Source organism: Etheostoma spectabile, unplaced genomic scaffold, assembly GCF_008692095.1.
Source record: "Etheostoma spectabile isolate EspeVRDwgs_2016 unplaced genomic scaffold, UIUC_Espe_1.0 scaffold00005514, whole genome shotgun sequence".
Classification (NCBI taxonomy): domain Eukaryota; kingdom Metazoa; phylum Chordata; class Actinopteri; order Perciformes; family Percidae; genus Etheostoma; species Etheostoma spectabile.
In genome coordinates, this window is record NW_022603270.1 from 1 (window position 1) to 20742 (window position 20742).

Here is a 20742-nt window from a genome sequence, read left to right on the forward strand (position 1 = left end):
CCAAGATCTGATCCTAGACACCCCCCTGCTGCTACTTCATACTATTCAATTCAATTCAATTCAATTTTATTTCTAGTATCAATTCATAACAAGAAAATTATCTCAAGACACTTTACAGATAGACCACACTCCGGAATTTTACAAGGACCCAACAGTTCTAGTTTCCTCCAGAGCAAGCAACAGTGCGACAGTGGCGAGGAAAAACTTCCTTTTAGGCAGAAACCTACCTCGGTCAGACCCAGGCTCTTGGTAGGCGGTGTCTGACGGGCCGGTTGGGGTTAGAATGAAGAGTGGCAATAACAAAAATAGAAAAAATAGTAGTTTGTAGCAGTTCTTTGTGGTAGTTCATGGCATAGCAGGACGCTGTGCAGCATTACAAGGCACAGCAGGACGTAGCAGGACGTAGCAGGCACCACAGTGTAGCAGTTGAACATGGCATCACAGAACGTGTAGCGGAACCATGGCAATAGCTGCTACCCTGATTTCGGAGCCTCTCTGATCCAAGGGAACATGCTGGGGAAAAAAGAAATAAGGACTCCGGGGAATGACTCCCCAGAAATAGGTTAGTAACAAGCATTTCTGGGACATGGATGCACATAAATGAAAAGATGGAAAAGATAGAGGAGAGAGGAGCTCAGTGTATCAAAATAAGTCCCCAGCTGTCTAAAACTATTACAACAAAACCAAGAGAGACGAGGTAAAGAGAGCTCCAGCCCGGCCGGCCAGAACTCTCCCCAACCGGATCGGGCTGTATGCCAAGTCTCCCTTTGGTTGTATTATATTCTTGATTATATGTTAGATAATCTGAAACTATGTGACTAGCTACTACTCCCTAATACTACACTCCACTACACCTCAGACTATTGAGGAAGTATTTTCCTTTGACATGATGCCGTATTAAACGAGATCTCAGGCAGCAGAGAAACAAGCTACAATGGAAGTTAATAGGATAATTGTCCAGCTTGTATTTACGTTCATAAAGTGCTTGTTTTGCTGCTAACAGACTCAGACTAGAAAATGCATTTCCTGCAGAAAATGCGTGGGAATGCTGAATAGCTGAATTGCAGAAGCTAACCTGGTTGAATGGCTAAAATCAGTAAGAAGAAGCTTAAATCAGTAAGAAGAAGCTTAAATCAGTAAGAAGTAGCTTAAGTAGTAGAAAATAGTAGAAAAAAGTAGGAATGGTTGGATGGCTAAAATCAGTAAGAAGAAGCTTAAATCAGTAAGAAGAAGCTTAAATCAGTAAGAAGAAGCTTAAATCAGTAAGAAGAAGCTTAAGTAGTAGAAAATAGTAGAAAAAAAGTAGGAATGGCTTTAATTAAGTTTAATAACACCACTAATGTAAAAAAAGTAGGGCTGTCAAAATTAGCGCGATAATAACGAGTTAACGCAATCATATATTAATTCGATTAAGAAAAAATGTCGCAATTAACGCACGTTGTCTTTGACCCCTTGAAGGACCCGTATTGAGGTGTTTGCACAGGGCTCGCGACACTGAACAGTAGCTGTGGCCAAGTGGTAGTCTCATAGAAGGGTGTGCAGCCAGATTGAAAAGAATCAGCACAGAAGTTGAATTATGGAGAAAGAAGGGATAATGGTTGTGAAGTTTATTTTCAAAATTTTGGCAGATAGTACACTTGACAAAACGAAAGTTATATGTAGCATTTGTCGAGCTGAGTTTAGTTATCACCGAAGTACATCCAGTCTGAGGTATCGCTTGCAAGCCAAGCACACGGATCCCAGCGTAAGCTCTGCTTCTGGTAACGTACGACAAACTACACGTGGCAGCCGTTTTAGAAGCAGATCGATGGATACGTCGACCTCCAGTAAACTGACCCAAGCTATAGCTAAATGGATAGCCACAGCATGCAGACCAGTTTATATAGTGGAAGACGAAGGTCTCCGTGATATTATCCGGATTGCCTTTGGTGACCTCACGTACGAGTTGCCATCCAGGGCCACAGTCAAGTCCAGGATACACGAGTGGTATGACACAGAGAAGGCAAAACTAGCTACGAATTTGGACAACACAGCTTCTGTCGCGCTTACTGGTGACTATTGGACATCGCTAGGTAATCATAGCTATCTTGGAGTAACAGCTCATTACATGGATCAGGAGTGGAAGCTGCGTTCACATGCATTGACTGTAATGAGAACCTATGAGAGGCATATGGCTGACGTATGCGCGAGTCATTTTATGGATGTGGTGGGTCAGTGGAACATTGAAGAGAAAGTGAGCACGCTGAACACAGACAGTGCTAGAAATATGATTGCAGCTTCGAAACAGCTACCTTTCGAACACCAGCCGTGTACGGCTCATAGTATTCAACGCTCAGTCACAGTGTCTCTACAAAACAGTGCATTTGACGGTGCACTTGCTAAATGTCGCAAAGTGGTTGGCCACTTCAAACATAGCCCACCTAATACTGCTGAACTCAAGACAGCAAGTTGAGATCAATTGGTCTAGTTTTTACTTAAGTACATTTGGTATGAATGACAATGTGTCATTACATTTGATAATCTCATTTAACTTCAATTGGAGTGGATTTGAAATAGAATTTTAAAAATGCGATTAATTGTGAGTTAACTCACCATTACTATGCGATTAATCAACTAAAAAATTTTAATCGTTTGACAGCCCTAAAAAAAAGGTATGCTGAAGCTAAACTTTATAAATTGCTTAAATCGGTAAGAAGTTGTTAAAGTAGTAAGAAGAGTTGAAAAAAGTATAAATTGCTTAAATCAGTAAGAAGTTGTTGAAGTAGTGAGAAGAGTTGAAAAAAGTAGGAATGGTTTTTAATTAAGTTGAATAACAACAGTAATTTAAAAAAAAGGTGGAAAAATTCCAAAAAGAATTGAAATGTTGAAGCTAAACTTGAGATAGAGCTTAATTCAGAGATGTTCTCATTAGGGGCTGATCACCCCCCCCCCCCCCCCCAAGGTCTGATCCTAGACTCACCCTGCTGCTACTTCATACTCCACTCCACTACACCTCAGACTATTGAGGAAGTATTTTCCTTTGACATGATGCCGTATTAAACGAGATCTCAGGCAGCAGAGAAACAAGCTACAGTGGAAGTTAATAGGATAGTTGTCCAGCTTGTGTTTACGTTCATAAAGTGCTTGTTTTGCTGCTAACAGACTCAGATTAATATTCTAAATGTCTGACAAGATTATGGAAAGGATTTCTAAGGAGGTCAACCTTCCTCTTAAAGATTAGGGTCCTTCTTAAAACATAAAAGTCCGCGAAAACCCACCAGACTCCATGTCAATAATCAGTGATTTGGGGGGGGGGGGGGGTATGGGACTATCTGCTCCGTTTGGTCAGTGTTTCTTTCTTTCATTCCAGTATCGGGTCTGTCAGTCACAGTGAAAACCGGGGACATTTCCGTGGACAGATCCAGCCGGGGACAGGTCACCAAAACAGGGGACCGGGAACCGGGAACCGGGGACGCCTGGTCACCACCCCGATACAACCCCGATTGGTTCTCTAAAGGTTAGTTCGAACCAAACCAAAAACTAACGTTTAGGGAACGTTTCCTCCGGGTAAGTAATGTTTGTTTATGTTTACAGCGAACGTTCCCCTAACGTTAAGAGACCGTTCCCCTAACGTTCTCTAAAGGTTGCAATGTTAAGAGACCGTTCCCCTAACGTTCTCTAAAGGTTGCAACGCTAAGGGAACGTTCCCCTAACGTTCTCTAAAGGTTACAACGCTAAGGGAACGTTCCGCTAACGTTCTCTAAAGGTTGCAATGTTAAGGGAACGTTCCGCTAACGTTCTCTAAAGGTTGCAACGCTAAGGGAACATTCGCCTAACGTTCTCTAAAGGTTGCAACGCTAAGGGAACGTTCGCCTAACGTTCTCTAAAGGTCGAAACGCTAAGGGAACGTTCCCCTAACGTTCTCTAAAGGTTGCAACGTTAAGGGAACGTTAGGGGAACGTTCGCTGTAACCAAGAACGAACGTTCCCGGAACGTTAAGAAAACCACCTACCTACCTTCCAATTAACCAGCAGACAACCAAACTACAACCAAAACAAACCTTCAGGGAACGTTCCCACAACCAAAAAGACCTTAGTAGGTCAAAAGAAGAAGAAGAAGATGATGATTACGAACGTTCTGGGAACCAGAAATTGTTAGCCGCGAGCTCTATTGTTTACCAAGCCCGTTTCCCGCGGTTCCAAACGCGGCTCTTTAGCTCGCCTTTCCACATCATAACCTCCATAACTACCCCCCCACAGCTTCAGTCCCCCACACACACGGCAGAAGGAAACCGGCTGTTGTCATAGTTACCGAGTACCGACCTGGAAAGCAGAATTACGGCATCAGGGAGAGAGAAAACAAACCGCCATCCTCGTCTCCAAAGAGGAGGAAAGTGTCCGCCACCTGGGCCCCGGGGTGTACCGATACCCGCACATTGGTTCCACTTTCTTTGTTCCCCCGCTACGTTAATATTGCTTACCAATAAAATATGAAATTCGTACTAAACGCTACGCTGGTTATTATGTTATCCCTAAGGTGTATCACACATTCAAGCTGGAATAAATGTGGAGATATGCTGCTCTATACACGCTAAAAGTAGTGATTATTTACATGGAGTCTGGTGGAGATATGCTGCTCTATACACGCTAAAAGTAGTGATTATTTACATGGAGTCTGGTGGAGATATGCTGCTCTATACACACTAAAAGTAGTGATTATTTACATGGAGTCTGGTGGAGATATGCTGCTCTATACACACTAAAAGTAGTGATTATTTACATGGAGTCTGGTGGAGATATGCTGCTCTATACACGCTAAAAGTAGTGATTATTTACATGGAGTCTGGTGGAGATATGCTGCTCTATACATGCTAAAAGTAGTGATTATTTACATGGAGTCTGGTGGAGATATGCTGCTCTATACACGCTAAAAGTAGTGATTATTTACATGGAGTCTGGTGGAGATATGCTGCTCTATACACACTAAAAGTAGTGATTATTTACATGGAGTCTGGTGGAGATATGCTGCTCTATACACACTAAAAGTAGTGATTATTTACATGGAGTCTGGTGGAGATATGCTGCTCTATACACATAGGACAGACAACTGATGAATGAAATCATGATATGATCAAATGAACAAATGATGAAACATATTTATTTTATTAAAAGCATTTAGAAACATTAGACTATATGATGATTGTTTATAGAAACATTTGTTTTCCACATTTTAAATATATTACAAAATGATTTAAAATATAAAGGACATAATAGTGACCAACAATTTGTGGGAACCTCTGACTCGCCGGCCGAGCTTTCTGCAGAACAGGACGTTGGTCAGTTTGCTGTCTGTAGTTCTCCAGAGAAATGTACATCTAGCAGCTGAAGAACAAGTGGTTACGTTGATTGCACATAACAATAACTTGTTGCTCAACATTCTTATCATAATTGTATTTTCACTGTCTGCGGAGGAATCAGCTGTTAAGTTCAGCTAAAAGTTCAGACATAATATTCATAAATTAACATTAATTAAAGTGTTTTTACTCACAGTTTGTAAGTCGCTTCGCTGTCCAGCTGATTTCTGCTGATTGGAAACATCTCCAACTTTCCATCAGACAACTGAAGAAGGAAAGTGAACCGACAGCAGCACCTGTCCATCAGTCACCTGGAGGGGGGGGGGGGGGGGGGCATGCGTCTCGGTACTCTGCCAAAAAGTGATCCCAGCCCCTACTTTTACACTGAAAGGTTGTTTCTGCCTCAAACATACTCAATTTCAATATCTGAGAGATTATAGCCCACAAGACATTAACCAGTTTAAATCCATTCTTTAAGAAGAAATACATCCATAAAATGCACATTTCACTTTCCTAAAAGTGATCATAGCTCCCAGCTTGTGTTTTTGTTTCTGGAGAGAAGATGAGAGCGAGCAACCAAGACACGTTTTCATGTCTTAATCATCACAATAATCTGACTCAGGCTGAGCAGAATAAAAGGGAAATAAAAAGTGACAAAACTAAAGATTAAAGTCAAAGTAGCAACAGGCTACCACAGTGTAGAACTACTCTGTTACAAGATCCTGCATTAGAAAGACTACTTGAGTCAAAGTAGGCTACATACTAACTGAGCACTAACTTGAAGTATTCAAAGTAAAAGTACTCACTGTGTACATTTCAGAGAGTGAAATTATGGAGCCTTCAAGTTTCTGAAAGATGATATATTTTCTATCTTAGGCACTAGTCTTATTATCGTGTGCAACAAGATGAAAATGATTTTTAAAGCCTTCAGTGTGAGAAGGTTGAATGAACAGGATCTTTTAGCGCGTTCATGCACAACACTGATGAGCAAGTTGAGCAAAAGTCTGAAAGTGACCGACAGGAGAAAACTAGCAACAACACAGAATGGATCAAGTGTTAGGAACATTATTAAAATACTCATGGGAAGTCCTCATTAGGACTTTGTGAGGAAAATAACATGAGATCCACCTCAGGATGAGTACTCATCATGTTGAATGCAACATGGGGGAACTTTAGGTTCAACACATTATGGGGGCGGGGGATTGAACATCAAACACTTCATTTTCTGCATCCTGGTTCATTTTTCTGCAACAATTTGTGTCTTTTCAGCATTAATTTATGGTGCAAATGTCTTCATGTATGTTAAAATATATAGTAGGTATTTGGAGTAGGCTGCAATGAGTTACATAGGTTTTTATTATGGAGGGGGGAGGGGGTTGTATCAATCTCAGTAAAGAGAGACGACTGATGAATGAAATCATGATATGATCAAATGAACAAATGATGAAACATATAGATTTTATTAAAAGCATTTAGAAACATTAGACTATATGATGATTGTTTATAGAAACATTTGTTTTCCACATTTTAAATATAATACAATATGATTTAAAATATAAAGGACATAATAATGACCAATAACAGTTGATTATTTTTGAGATGGGACATATCATGAAGTGTTTTAGTCAAACAGTTCAAATGTTGATAACCAGAGATGAAATCAGATGAATGTTGTTGTGTTTGAGTCTCAGATCTGCTTCACAGTGCAGAGTGTGTGTGATGGTGAACAGACTGAACTTTGATTTCAGCAGCTGGTCTTCAGTCAGTGTTTCTGTCCACAGGAGAGACTCTCAGTCCTGCAGAGGACACAGAGACACTGAGGAACCAGAGCCGACCCCAAACCCAGGATAGAGAGGCTGAGTGAATGTGGTGTTGAAGGTGTGGAGGTGGATCAGTGAGTCAGAGGAGACTGTGTAGAAGGACAGAGAGCCAGCAGGAACGTCCACATACACTGCTACTCTGTTAGAGACAGAGCAGGAAGTGAGGACTGTTCTTCTCTTATTGTGCCTGACAGAGTAACCATGTTCATCAGAGCAGGACAGACTCCAGGAATGATCATTACATCCAAACATACAGTCATCACTGGCTCCTTTCCTTCTGATTCCTCTGTAACTCACTGATATATCAACCCCTCCTCTCCTCTGGACCTCCCAGTAACAGCGACCAGTCAGACCATCTCTACACAGCAGCTGATACCAGTAGTCAAATCTGTCTGGATGACCAGGATATGACTGATCCTCCTCCACACCTGTCACCTTCCTGTTGTTGTCAGACAGTTTGAGTCTTCTGTGTACTGTGTTTGTGTCCAGTTCCAGTTCACAGACATCTGATGGAGAGAACAAGACACAATACAGCTGCAGGTTATCATCTGATCATTTATTAACAACTTTACTGACAATAACTGAAAGAAAACCCTTCAAACGTTGATTTGATATTCAGCTGTGAGTGAACTACAAAAACAGAAACTTATCTCATAAGAGAAATGTATCTTTATACTTAAAAAAGAACAGACCATCTTCATGGGCCAGGGAGTAAAAGGTGTTTTGCACGACCTTGCTTTAACGATGGGGTGAGGAACTCAGAGGCTGGACAAACAACATACAAAGAAGATAAGACCACAACCAGGGACAGGCTATGGGACTGGCCAACATGCATAAAAAGTCTGAGGTCTTGGTTAGTGGGCACCAGTTCCTGGATAGACTCGGTCTGTTGGTAGGGTGAAGGGAGATCCCTGAAAGAGATTTGTGTCCATATGTTTGTATTCTGCAATATCATTTTACTAAAGCTTTGATGTAACTTATCTCAGCGTATCCTGGTTGATTTTACCATTCAAACAAACACATAAAGGTGCGAGGTAAAGTGGCCACAACTGGAGTCTGATAGGATTTGGCCAATTTGGGCCAAACCAGAACCAGTTAACGGTCAGATCACAATTTAAAATCTACAGGACATACATAATACTGTTAAAAAAATAGAAATAAAGTATTTCATACAGTATACTACATGAATAACTAGTTAAATACATAATCCTTTGTTTTGAAGGGAAGTGTAATGCATTTTCAGTGGAGTAATCTAAGTTAATTATTCTCTGTACAGCTCCACTCCTAGCGAATCAGAGGGCTTTGTTGGGAGTAGAAAAGAAAGGAGGAAGTGAGAGAGGACATGTAGAGCACGTTGGAGGGAGAAACATGCAGTCAGCAGAGGAGAGAAAACTAAGTTTAATGTCCAGCTGACTGAGGTCTGTAGACTAATGGACTTTAAACTTTTGTAAAGTATTATTGTTGCAGTTACCAGTCGTGTGCAGCTCTCAGTTTGGTAACTAGTTCTCCTGTAGTTTTAAGGTCAGTTCAGCAGGTTAGCTGTGTTTGTGTGTTCACTAGCTTTGAAGGTGAGAACTGTTAACTGTTGACTTGTTTAAGCTAGCGCCGCCGTGAGGGACAGTCAGCTGGAAACGCCAGCCGCAGCTTTCACCGAGGACCGGGAGGAACCAGGACTTCACTGGAGGAACCAGGACTTCACTGGAGGACCAGGACTGTGGCTGTGGGGGGGCTCGACGTTTCAGTCAGTAAAAAACATGTAATGTCCTCAACTCTGCTTTAAACTCAGCTTTAAACTCTGCTTTAAACTCTGCTTTAAACTCTGCTTTAAACTCTGCTTTAAACTCTGCTTTAGACTCTGCTGGTCTTCTTCAGGCCTAACCCAGCAGGGTGGAAACCTTTCATTAAATATGGGAGTTTAAAGCAGTGTTGCAGACATTACATGTTTTTCACTTTTGAAATACCGATATAGCTCATAGTGAGTTAAGTAGTTCCACAGTGGAGGCACCGTGTTATTGGTTGTTGATTATTTCTTTATAGTTACCTATGCCTATAATAACAACATTCACTGGTAAAGGGAGATTTAGCCAATTCACCATAATAAGTAACCTCATCTCATATTATACTTCCAGCGCCAGGAAGGGGTTAAACTAGTGTAACACACAGCTGAGTTCTCTTAGAGCAAACTTAAAACACACTCACACTTCCTCACACCAGGTCTCAGTCTCTGTGGTCCACCATGGTCCACCCTGCAGGAAGACACAAAGACACAATCCACTTCATCCTCCAGGGCTGTGGGTAATTGAAGGTTTAACCATCATATTGTGAAATGAGACGGAGTGAGACTACGTGGACTCTGCAGCTTGTTCAAGTCAAAGTCAGGGCAATGCTGCTAAAGCTGTCACGGTGTGGTTACACTTAAGCTCCTACACATGATACACAATCTGCTCTCTGCACACCGCTAGGTAGGACGCAGAGCACAGCGCAGGTAAACGTTATTAAGGGTGGCATGGAAATTATTTCCTGTTGCTAGGTAACGACATGCCACTATCGCAATGGTTAAATGTCTAATTAAATGACATAAATACGTTCCAAATTAATTCAATCATTTAGTCAAAGAAAAGTAAACTGCTCAAAACTGTCCCGTTTGGTATTGTTACTGAATTTCAGCTAGGTAACGGCATGCCATTATCCCATTATCTCATTGGTTGCGCCTACCAAAAGGTACGGTGGCCCTGAAGTGCAAATCACAACAGAAAATAGGAACACAAATCATTAAACACATTATGTTTTCCTGTTTGCTGTTGTGATTTGCACTTCAGGGCCACCGTACTATCCAGACCTCTGACTTTGAATAAATATCTGTATTTGTGTTTTAAGATTGAGAACCCCTTTAACACACCTTCACTTAGATCCTCCATTGAACATTAACCAGAGTTTCTCAGTTAGTGACAAAAATAAATAAAATGAAGTCTTGGTCCGTCCATACCTGAGAGTGTCCAGTCTGCAGTCTGGATCCTCCAGTAAAGCAGAAAGCCGCTTCACTCCTGAGTCTCCTGGATGATTGTAGCTCAGGTCCAGCACTCTCAGATGGGAGGGGTTGGAGCTCAGAGCTGAGGCCAGAGAAGAACAGCCTTCCTCTGAGATCATGCAGCCTGAGAGACTACACACACACACACACACACACACACCACACACACACACACACACCACACGCACACACACACACACACACACACCCACACACCTTTGGTCATGACAATTCAGACCTGGGCCATCTCCCTGGAGCAATACTTAATTACTTTGAGTGCTAGAAATGGGCGGGACCTTACAGTCCAGCTGTATACAACAAGTACTACTTGAAATCTAATTAATTCATATCAGTAGAGAGAGAGAGAAATAAACATTTTTTACAATTGTTTTGCATTTATTACATTCTAAAGCACAAATAAATTGAGTGATCGCTCCGTTCTGCTGTTGTTGAAGCTGCCTGTAATAACCCAGCACAATTAGTGAATCACTAATGTCAAGCTCAGAGCTGAATGCTAAATGTAGCCTATTTTGTATTGCGACACTATACTATTTTAAATACTGTATTTTTATACAGCAGAAAGGACTTAGAAGTTAAGTTTTTGTTTTACTTGTTTTACATCTTACTGTGACAGAGACAAGGTATTGTGAGACATGTATTGTCATACTTTTGTTAAAAAAATTCCCACTATACAATTTAGTTTAATTAAGAGCAGAACTCCAGATAACTGCTGTGGGCTTCTATGTCTCTGTCTGTGATGTGGACATGTCTATCCTGATTCGGTCTGGTTTCCCCATATGCAGATGCAGATCCACATACACAACATAGTGAGACTGTCACAAAGGGGACCGTCACATCAGCTTGAGTCTTCCTCAGCCGAGCTGCTGCCAGACAACTCTGACTGGCTTTTAGTCGTTGCAGAGAGTTTCACAAAATAACAAAGGGCAGGACAGCCAGCTGGCCTTCTTGTTCTGGGACTATTAAGTAATATTAGCTGGCTTGTTATGTCTTGGGTCTTTGGTTCTGTTAGCAGAGTTGTTGACCCACTAGATTTAGATTAGAAGTAATGTAATCATAACAAATGCACATGTAGAAGTATCAATATTTATGACAGCAGTGAAGAAATAAATTACTGTGAAACTGTAGGGACACAAATAAAATATATATATATGAATGATACAGAATGTTGCTTTAAATTGAAAGTTAGGTAATGGCTTCAACAGGTCCTAACTGAAGACCAACCTGAGAGTTTCCAGTCTGCAGTATGGACTCTTCAGTCCAGGAGACATCAGCTCCACTCCTGAATCCTGCAGGTTGTTGTTACTCAGGTCCAGCTCTCTCAGACTAGAGGACTGAGAGCTGAGAACTGAGGACAGAGCTTCACAGCTTCTCTCTGACAGGTTACAGCCACTCAGTCTGAAAGGGACTCAATAAAAAGCCCATGCAATGATTAATATATACAGAAAAAATAGGAAAATAGAGGTCCATCAATAGCTGAGCACCAACCTGAGAGTTTCCAGTCTGCAGTGTGGACTCTTCAATCCAGAGGACAGATGCTCCACTCCTGAATCCTGCAGGTCGTTGTTACTCAGGTCCAGCTCTCTCAGACTAGAGGACTGAGAGCTGAGAACTGAGGACAGAGCTTCACAGCTTCTCTCTGACAGGTTACAGTCTTTCAGCCTGAAAAGGAATCAGCAATGCATAAGAATAAAGCTACAAACATAAACAAATTACAATTAAAGTATAAAACTGCATTTAATCTGAATAGTTGTGTGTGCACGTACAGAGCTTTGTTGGAGGCTTTGACCACTGGCAGCAGCCTCAGAAGAGCCTCCTCTGAAGCAGAGTATTTCTTCAGGTCAAACACGTCCAGATCTTCTCCTGATGACAGTAAGATGAAGACCAGAGCTGACCACTGAGCAGGAGACAGTTTATCTGTGGAGAGACTTCCTGAACTCAGGGACTGTTGGATCTCCTCCACTAGAGAACCATCATTCAGTTCATTCAGACAGTGGAACAGATTGATGCTTCTCTCTGCAGACAGATTCTCACTGATCTTTGTCTTGATGTACTCAACTGTTTCCTGATTGGTCTTTGAGCTACTTCCAGGAAAGGTCATCAGACCTCGAAGGTGTCTCTGATTGGTCTGCAGTGAAATACCCAGGAGGAAGCGGAGGAACAAGTCCAGGTGTCCATTTGGACTCTGTAAAGCTTTGTCCACAGCACTCTGATGGAGAAAGTTTAATTTAGGTTTGACTCTGAAGACTTTAGGTAACCAGGAGGTTGTTTGTTTTTCTGCCAGCAGGTTGACTCCAGAGTTGGTGAAGGTCAGATGGACATGAAGAGCAGCCAGGAACTCCTGAACACTCAGATGGACGAAGCAGAACACCTTGTCCTGGTACAGTCCACTCTCCTCTTTAAAGATCTGTGTGAACACTCCTGAGTACACTGATGCTGCTCTGATATCGATGCCACACTCTGTCAGGTCTGATTCATAGAAGATCAGGTTGCCTTTCTGCAGCTGCTCAAAAGCAAGTTTTCCCAGAGACTTGATCATCTTCCTGCTCTCTGGACTCCCTTGTTGATCTATCTCAGAGTTCCCATGATATTTAACATTCAGTTTGGACTGAACCACCAGGAAGTGGATGTACATCTCAGTCAGGGTCTTGGGCAGCTCTCCTCCCTCTCTGGTCTCCAACACCTTCTCCAGAACTGTAGCAGTGATCCAGCAGAAGACTGGGATGTGGCACATGATGTGGAGGCTTCGTGATGTCTTGATGTGGGAGATGATTTTGCTGGCCTGCTTCTTGTCTCTGTATCTCTTACTGAAATAATCCTCCTTCTGTGGGTCAGTGAACCCTCTGACCTCTGTCACCATGTCAACATACTCAGCAGGGATCTGATTGGCTGCTGCGGGTCGTGTGGTTATCCAGAGGCGAGCGGAGGGAAGCAGATTCCCCCTGATGAGGTTTGTCAGCAGCACACCCACTGATGTGGACTCTGTAACATCAGTCAGGATCTCAGTGTTGAGGAAGTCCAGAGGAAGTCGACACTCATCCAGACCGTCAAAGATGAAGACCACCTGGACCTCTTCAAACCTGCAGATTCCTGCTTCTTTGGTTTCACTAAAGAAGTGATCAACAAGTTCTACCAAGCTGAACTTTCTCTCTTTCAGCACATTCAGCTCCCTGAAGGTGAATGGGAATATGAACTGGATGTCCTGGTTGGCTTTGCCTTCAGCCCAGTCCAGAGTGAACTTCTGTGTTAAGACTGTTTTCCCGATGCCAGCCACTCCCGTTGTCATCACGGTTCTGATTGGTTCATCTCTTCCAGGTGGGGCTTTAAAGATGTCTTCACATCTGATTATTGTTTCTGGTCTGTCTGGTTTCCTGGATGCTGTTTCAATCTGTCTGACCTCATGTTCTTCATTGACCCCTGCAGCCCCTCCCCCCATGATGTAGATCTCTGTAAACATCTGATACAGAACGGTTGGGTTTCCTGCTTTAGCAATCCCCTCAAACACACACTGGAACTTTATCTTCTGGTTAGTCTTGAGTTTACGCTGACAAACTCCAGAATAACTTCCTGAATGAACACACAACAAGAAAAATCAATAAGTCAAAGAACATATTTCAACATTCAAATAATAAGTATATATTTTAATGCATTTTTTCAAACATTAGTAAATGTCCCATTTTTAAATGTGTTAAAATCCTCTTACTGCTCTGCAGACGGTCAGCCAGCTCCTCCTGCTTCATTCTCCTCAGGAAGTGCAGTGTGATCTTCAGAAATGCTTCTCTGCTCCTCGTCCTCTGCTCTTCATCCTCACCCTCCAAAACCTCCTCATCCTCCCTCTGACTCTCTAAGCATTCTGGGTAATCTGGACTCAGAACCTTCTCAATCTTCTTCAGCTCGTTCTTTACAAAAGTGAGGATGTTCTCCTCCAGCAGCTGGACCAGAATGATAAAGTCAACATTTAGTTTAAAGAACTCAACATGTGATTCATCTCTCAGTCTGAAGGCCTGCTGGTTTGAAAAGAGCAGCATGGAGACTATTGGGATCTGAATGGTAGTTCATCATTTAATCTGTAGATAATAATGAAAATATTCTTTTAATATGTACACACCATAAATATGGAGTCCAGGTCTGTTTGCTGCTGCAGGTCAGACTGACCACCGAGGCCCTCTGAGCTCTCCTGGTGAACTCTGTGGAGAAAACATCAAGTTTAAGAACATTTAAGGATCTGTGCACAGTCCTGATGATGACACAATGGCAACTGTGGCTCTTGAGGAGTGCTATGTGGTTCAGGACTAGGATTGGGTATTGTTTGGGTATCATCATCAGCGGTGTGGTCTGGCCATTCGAAACCAAGTGCAAAGAGACAATACGGGAATACTGTGGACTCTAACTACCAGGGCATTTCTTTGAACCAATCACATTTACATTGTTAGACCGCGCTAATCTGGCTGGTGGTCCTGGTCCTGGTATCACTGGGCATCAGATCAAAACCACATTATGTGGTCAGGAGTCAGGTAATAACAAAGTTCACTTTTAAATTCTTACCTTCCATCAACAGCTTGTCCGTCTTTAAATTCAATAGGAAGACCCTTAGACCAGTCACTCTTCATGGACACACAGCTGGGTCCAGGTCCAGGTTTCTGCTGCTGCATCCTGATACAAACAAAGACCGTGGGTCAGCAACTTTAACCAAAATATAATCTGATGAAAAATGCCTTCTCATATCATCTGGATCCAGCATCAGCAGCATAGGCACTGGATGAGAGGAGGAACATTCTTCAGCTTCCTAAGATAAGACTGAAAAAAAGAGTTTTTTAAATTTCACAATTCACCTGGAAATCTATGACTGATGAATATGAGGTACTGGACTGTTAGACCATGCTGATTTAGATTTTTATTGACAGGTGGGAACAGCTAGGTGGGAGGAAAGTGTAAAGCGTGTGAAATGAGGTTCAGCACCTCCATAACTGAGGCCATGGTTCTTTCATCGGCAACCTATGGTAATGAGCTTTAGGTAGTGACCAAAAGATAGAGATTGATGATACAAGCAGCCAAAATGAGCTCAGGGCTGCAGAGGAAGGTCTGACTAGTCTACACCTCATTCTGGGATGGGAAAAACGTGCTCTGTATTAATGGCATTTCTTTTAACCAGCAATAATCGGTCTGGTGGTTCTGGTCCTGGTATCACTGGGCATCAGATTAAAATCCCATGGTGTAAAACCTAGACCATGAAGCTCTGAAAGAGACATATAAAGTTCAGTTATAAATTATTACCTTTCATCAACATCTTGTCCATCTTTGATGTCAATAGGACGATCCATGGACCAGTCACTCTTCATGGACACACAGCTGGGTCCAGGTCCAGGTTTCTGCTGCTGCATCCTGATACAAACAAAGACCGTGGATGAGTTACTATTGTGTGCTCATCTCAACTCAAACTCAAAAACTGATCTGTTTTGGGCCGGTTAGCTCGGTTGGTAGAGCAGGTGCACATATGTAGAGGGTCAGGGTTAGAGTCAGACCTGTGATGGTCTTCCCCCTCTCTCCCCTTTCATGAGCTGTCCTATCATTAAAATATTGCCCATCAAAGAATCTTAAAAAAAAAAGTAATCTGATCAAAGATGCTGACTCATCTCAGTCGTTGGCTCTCATTTGACTGATAAAGTAAGAAGTTGTAGGCGTACACTGTGATGTCACTGCTGACATGATATACTGTTGAGTCCTACATGAGACTACAAAGATCTGGATCCAGACCTGATTCTTCTTCTCAGGAGGGTCATTGTAAGTGCTGTTTATATACGTGATGTGTTATGACGCATAATTAATGTACAATTTATATTAAATTTATGGTTTATATTTATGGTCTCAAGAACTACAATAGGAAATGTGTTAAATGTAAAGTACTGTAGATGTAATAGTTAAAGATTTGGTCTATTGTTTATTGATTTTCTCTGAACTAAAGTTCCCTGTTGTGGTTTCCGCTGAGATGGAATTTGTTACTGGACCCAGGGAGGTCTAGTGTGACCACATGTTACGGGGCTGGGGGAGTTTGAGTTACACTGGCCAAGGTGAACAGTAAAGAACTTTCAAGGATTTCCAGACCTCTTTCCAGGACAAGCAGCCAACAAGGTATTTTATCTTACATGTGAAGCTTTATTTATAGTGACGTCAAGTGCAAAATATACGTTTTATTTCCCTCTGTAATGTTTAATTTATTTGATGTGCTTACTAAGTTCATATATATATATATATATATATATATATATATATATATATATATATATATATATATATACACAGTAGTTCTCACAGCTTGACGTGGATGCATCAGCCTGAGGACAGAAGCAAAGCAATGAACCAACCTGTGTCTGTGTTGTCGTGGAGAGAGCGTTATGTGGTTCGGTACTAGGATTGGATATTGTTATCAGCGCTGTGGTCTGGCAATTTGAGACTAAGTGCAAAGAGACAATGCGGGAATACTGTGGACTCTAACTACCAGGGCTCCAACACCAGGAACATGTGGTCTGGACTAAGAACCATCACAGACTACAAGAGGAAACCTGCAGGTCTCAGGAAACCTGGACCTGATGGCCAAGCTCTTAAGGTGTCTGCAGATCAACTGAAGATGTCTTTATTATGTTATTATAACAATGACATCCTAAACTCATTACTATATGCTGAGAATTCTAGTCTTTAACAACTGTAAAAGTCTTTTATTTTGTATGTAAATACAGTATGAAACATATTCAAGTGAATTATTTATTATTATTCTCAGGAGAGGCAGAAAAAAAAGTTCATTTTCAAATTATTACCTTTCATCAACAGCTTGTCCATCTTTAAATTCAATAGGACGATCCATAGACCAGTCACTCTTCATGGACACACAGCTGGGTCCAGGTCCAGGTTTCTGCTGCTGCATCCTGATACAAACAAAGACCGTGGATGAGTTCCTATTCACCAAAATGTAATGTGATGAAAGATGGCGTCTCATGTCAGTAGATAAGCAGTGGTTGTCTCTTTGCTGGTATTCCAGTAAGAAGTTCTTATTAACTAGATATTGAGAGGGAATCCTGATGGAGGAGTGATGTGAGTGCTGAGCTCTAACATGGAGAAGAGTCCATCATCATCTCACCTCTGAGCTTTGGTCTGGCTGTCATGGTCCCCCCACAGAGTGGTTTTAGAGGGAGGGGGTCCCTCCTCTCTGTCCTCACACTGACTCATAGCAGAGTCCACACCTGCTGGGAGACATCACCTCTGTTACTATGACAACCTTTTCATCCCAGGACACATTAGTCTCTCATTCCTCTCCAACATGTCCCAGATGCTGTAGAAAACAGTGATCAGCTGATCTTTCCTTCAGACACACACAAACCAAGTCGGTCTCAGTAGTTGGAAGATGGCTGTGGTTTAAATATAATGCATCATGGATCTAAGTTATTGGACAAGTTCTGACACATCCTTCATTTTTCACTGATGATTTAAGGTCCCCCATCAGATGATGGAGTTCTACTATCTGTCCACTAGATGGAGCTAACTGACCATCTAATGAGCTAAAGATCAGCAACATTGACTCTGCTGTGAGCAGCAGTGTGATGTCTGCTGTTATGTATCCTAATATCTAGGGCTGAGGGGAAGTGGAACAGATGATGAATGTAGCTGAATCTGTAAAACAAGAATCTGTTACATAATGTCTAGGGCTTAGAGGAAATGGAAGAAGAACTAATGACTGTATCTGATACGGTCTGTCAAACTCTCTAAGGCCTGTCGAATCTGACTCCACAATTCATTAATAATTCCCGCATCTCCTTTTATCGGATTTACGTTTGTCAGAACACATGGTTTCAGCATTTAAGTTACATAACACAACTGTCCTGGACTAATATGGTGATCATGCTCTCTGTGTGTCTTGGACTATGGCATACACACACACACACACACACACACACAATATTATAATGAGAGTAAAGCTGACACCAAACACATTCCTTTATATGGAACTCCCAGTTTGAGCTGACTAACTAAACGTCGGCCTATACATCGACAGAGAAAAGGAACGTGCCCTCCATTTCTCATGACTACATAGACTTTAATACTAAGATTCACACATCTAGACTTTCTTCAGCTTTTACTTTGATACACTAAATACATTTAGCTCATAATACTTGTGTACTTTTAACTCAGTAGGCCTTTAACTTGTACTAACGCAGTAGTCTTTGACAGTGTGTATTAGTACTTTAACTGCAGTACAGAATAAACACTAGAGACTTCAGGTTCCTTCATGAGTTGTGTGTTCTGAATATAAATAATAGGTGAGTTTCACACTCACTTTGTCAGCAGAGCTACATTTGATTTCTCAAATATTGATTTTGGAAACAGCTCCATTATGGTTAGCATGGTTAGCATGGTTAGCATTGGTTAGCTCCTGTTGTTAGAGCAGCTGGTGATCCTGAACAGCTGTTAGGATTAATCACTGTTCCAGTTAACCCTAACCAAGCTCAACTCTTCTCCAACAAAACACATTTTACAGTTTAATGAAAGATCAAAAATCAGCTGAAAAGTGGAACTTACCAGATGTTTAACGAGGGGGAAACATCTGCTTCACAACAAGACAAAGTAAAAGTAAAAAACTGCTGAATTGCAAAGAGCAGGAAGTTGACCAGGGAGAGAGAGAGGAAGTGGGGGGGGGGGGGGAGAGAGAATCTGGATTCAGTTCCACAGTCACACAATAATCTCATATCAAATATTAAATCACACCGGGGACATTTTACTGTCCCCGGTGTGATTTTACTTTACATTTACCCCTAACGCCCTAACCCCCCTAACCCTAACCCTGTCCAAACTTAACTCTTCAACCCATTTTCCAGTTTGATGAAACTAACAGATCAGAAATCAGCTGAAAAGTTTTACTCACCAACAGTTTAACCTGGAGGAAACATCTGGGTCACAACACAGGACGGAGTGGAGGACCAGAGGAAGACTTCTACACACCTAAGTACCCGTATGAGCAGATGTATGAGAATTAATTTAGCCAGTCTCCTACATACGTTGTCCTAGGGAAAGGGGGGGGGGCAATTCATTTACCCAAGGGGCCACATGAGGAACAGGGGCTGTTGTGGAGGAAGTATCAAGGTAGGAAGTATTAAAAGCTAAATGTACAACGTATACGTCGATGTATATGTGACACGGAGGCCACTTGGAGAGATACCTGCTGCTGTCCAAGCTGCTGATCTTTAGCTCATTAGATGGTCAGTTAGCTCCATCTAGTGGACAGATAGTAGAACTCCATCATCTGATGGGGGACTTCTCTCACACTGACTGGGTCCAAGAGTGTATGGCTGCAGCCTGGAGCGTCCCATGTCATGCCGTCCCGCCTGGTGCCATCCCCGAGCTTCTACTTTTCAAAATAAAAGCTTGCATCTGTAATAAAATAAGCTTGCGTCGACTATCATGCTATGATTAAAATACATAAAATATATGTCCGTCTATGAAATAAATGCAGATTATAGGCAAACTAAAAAAATCCTTGTGTTGTCCCAGAGATCTAAATTTCAAAATAAAAGCTTGTATCTGGAATAAAATGCTTTAAACAATAGGCTATCTCTCATACTTTTCAAAGTAAAAGCTCACGTCAACTATCATGCAAATGAATAAAATACTTGAAATATATGTTTTTAATATTTAAAAATATGTATATATATCAGTCTCTAAAATGAATAGACAAAATAAAAGATTCCTGATGGGGGACTGGCACAGATGTAGAAGAAAGACATCCCTTTATACGGATATCTGGTGAGGGGAAATTCACATTGTTCACTCAGTTTGGTTCATTTAATACACACTGGACAGTGAGGTATTGGCAGAGGTGGAAAATAAGGAAATAAATTACTTATGTTACTGTATTGAGCAGTTTTGTTGTGTATTTTTCAAGTAGTTTTTAAAATGTACTTGATTTTAAGGTGAAGGATTGTATTTTGCTACATTACAAATCCTATTGTTACTGAGTAAAAAGAAGTTTACTAATGAAAACTGAAAGAAAGAAAAACTTTAAAAATCCCACCGTCTATAACCACGACACCAGACCTGGGCTTTCTTTTTTGTGCCAACGTATGCAGCTTCTTCTTCTCTGGTGGCAAGGCGCAAATAAAAAGAAGTAGAAGAAGTGTAAGGTGTGGGAGGGTCGGACCCATGGATGTATTAAGAGAACGGTCTGACCCCTGTGGGGGCGAGCTGAGACCTGAATGGGAGACATTAACATGGACGGGAATCAGCTGTTATCCCTCAAAACATCAGCTCATGGGAAAGAAAGAGAGGTCGATACAGAGCGCCGAGGTTTTAACCAAACATGGACGCACAACATCACACAACACTACGCCATCTTCTGAAGGGGAGCTTCTAGTTACTTTTCAGGTTTATCCCTTCTTGTCCAATGAAACCACGTATCTCCAGATGTGTGTTGATGTTGAATGTTTGTGATAAACTGAAGTATGATGTCATAAGAGTGTCATAAAAAAGAATAAATCTGTAAAATAAGAAGAAACTAAATG

At 41.6% G+C, this 20742-nt stretch overlaps 1 protein-coding gene across 1 annotated transcript; it reads right to left on the reverse strand.

Moving 5' to 3' along the window:
• Window positions 1-6767: 6767 nt before the first annotated feature.
• On the reverse strand, window positions 6768-18851 carry LOC116677647 (NLR family CARD domain-containing protein 3). The gene is made up of 12 exons (XM_032507997.1): window positions 18767-18851; window positions 17331-17433; window positions 17011-17118; window positions 15473-15580; window positions 14744-14851; window positions 14307-14385; window positions 13902-14130; window positions 11965-13765; window positions 11687-11860; window positions 11423-11596; window positions 9352-9398; window positions 6768-7658 (listed from the first exon to the last, which is right to left on the reverse strand). The coding sequence occupies exons 2-12, from the start codon at window positions 17417-17419 to the stop codon at window positions 7123-7125; spliced, it is 3453 nt and encodes a 1150-aa protein (XP_032363888.1). The 5' UTR covers window positions 17420-17433; window positions 18767-18851; the 3' UTR covers window positions 6768-7122.
• Window positions 18852-20742: the final 1891 nt, after the last annotated feature.

What these genes read in the sequence shown, in the direction of transcription:
- LOC116677647 (XM_032507997.1), bottom strand. Translation starts at nt 17,419, where the DNA reads ATGAGTCAGTGTGAGGACAGAGAGGAGGGACCCCCTCCCTCTAAAACC. An exon ending in ACCTGGACTCCATATTTATG is followed by an intron (nt 14,131 to 14,306) that starts GTGTGTACATAT and finishes ATTCTGGTCCAG; the next exon opens with CTGCTGGAGGAGAACATCCT. An exon ending in AAAGCCTCCAACAAAGCTCT is followed by an intron (nt 11,861 to 11,964) that starts GTACGTGCACAC and finishes ATTCCTTTTCAG; the next exon opens with GCTGAAAGACTGTAACCTGT.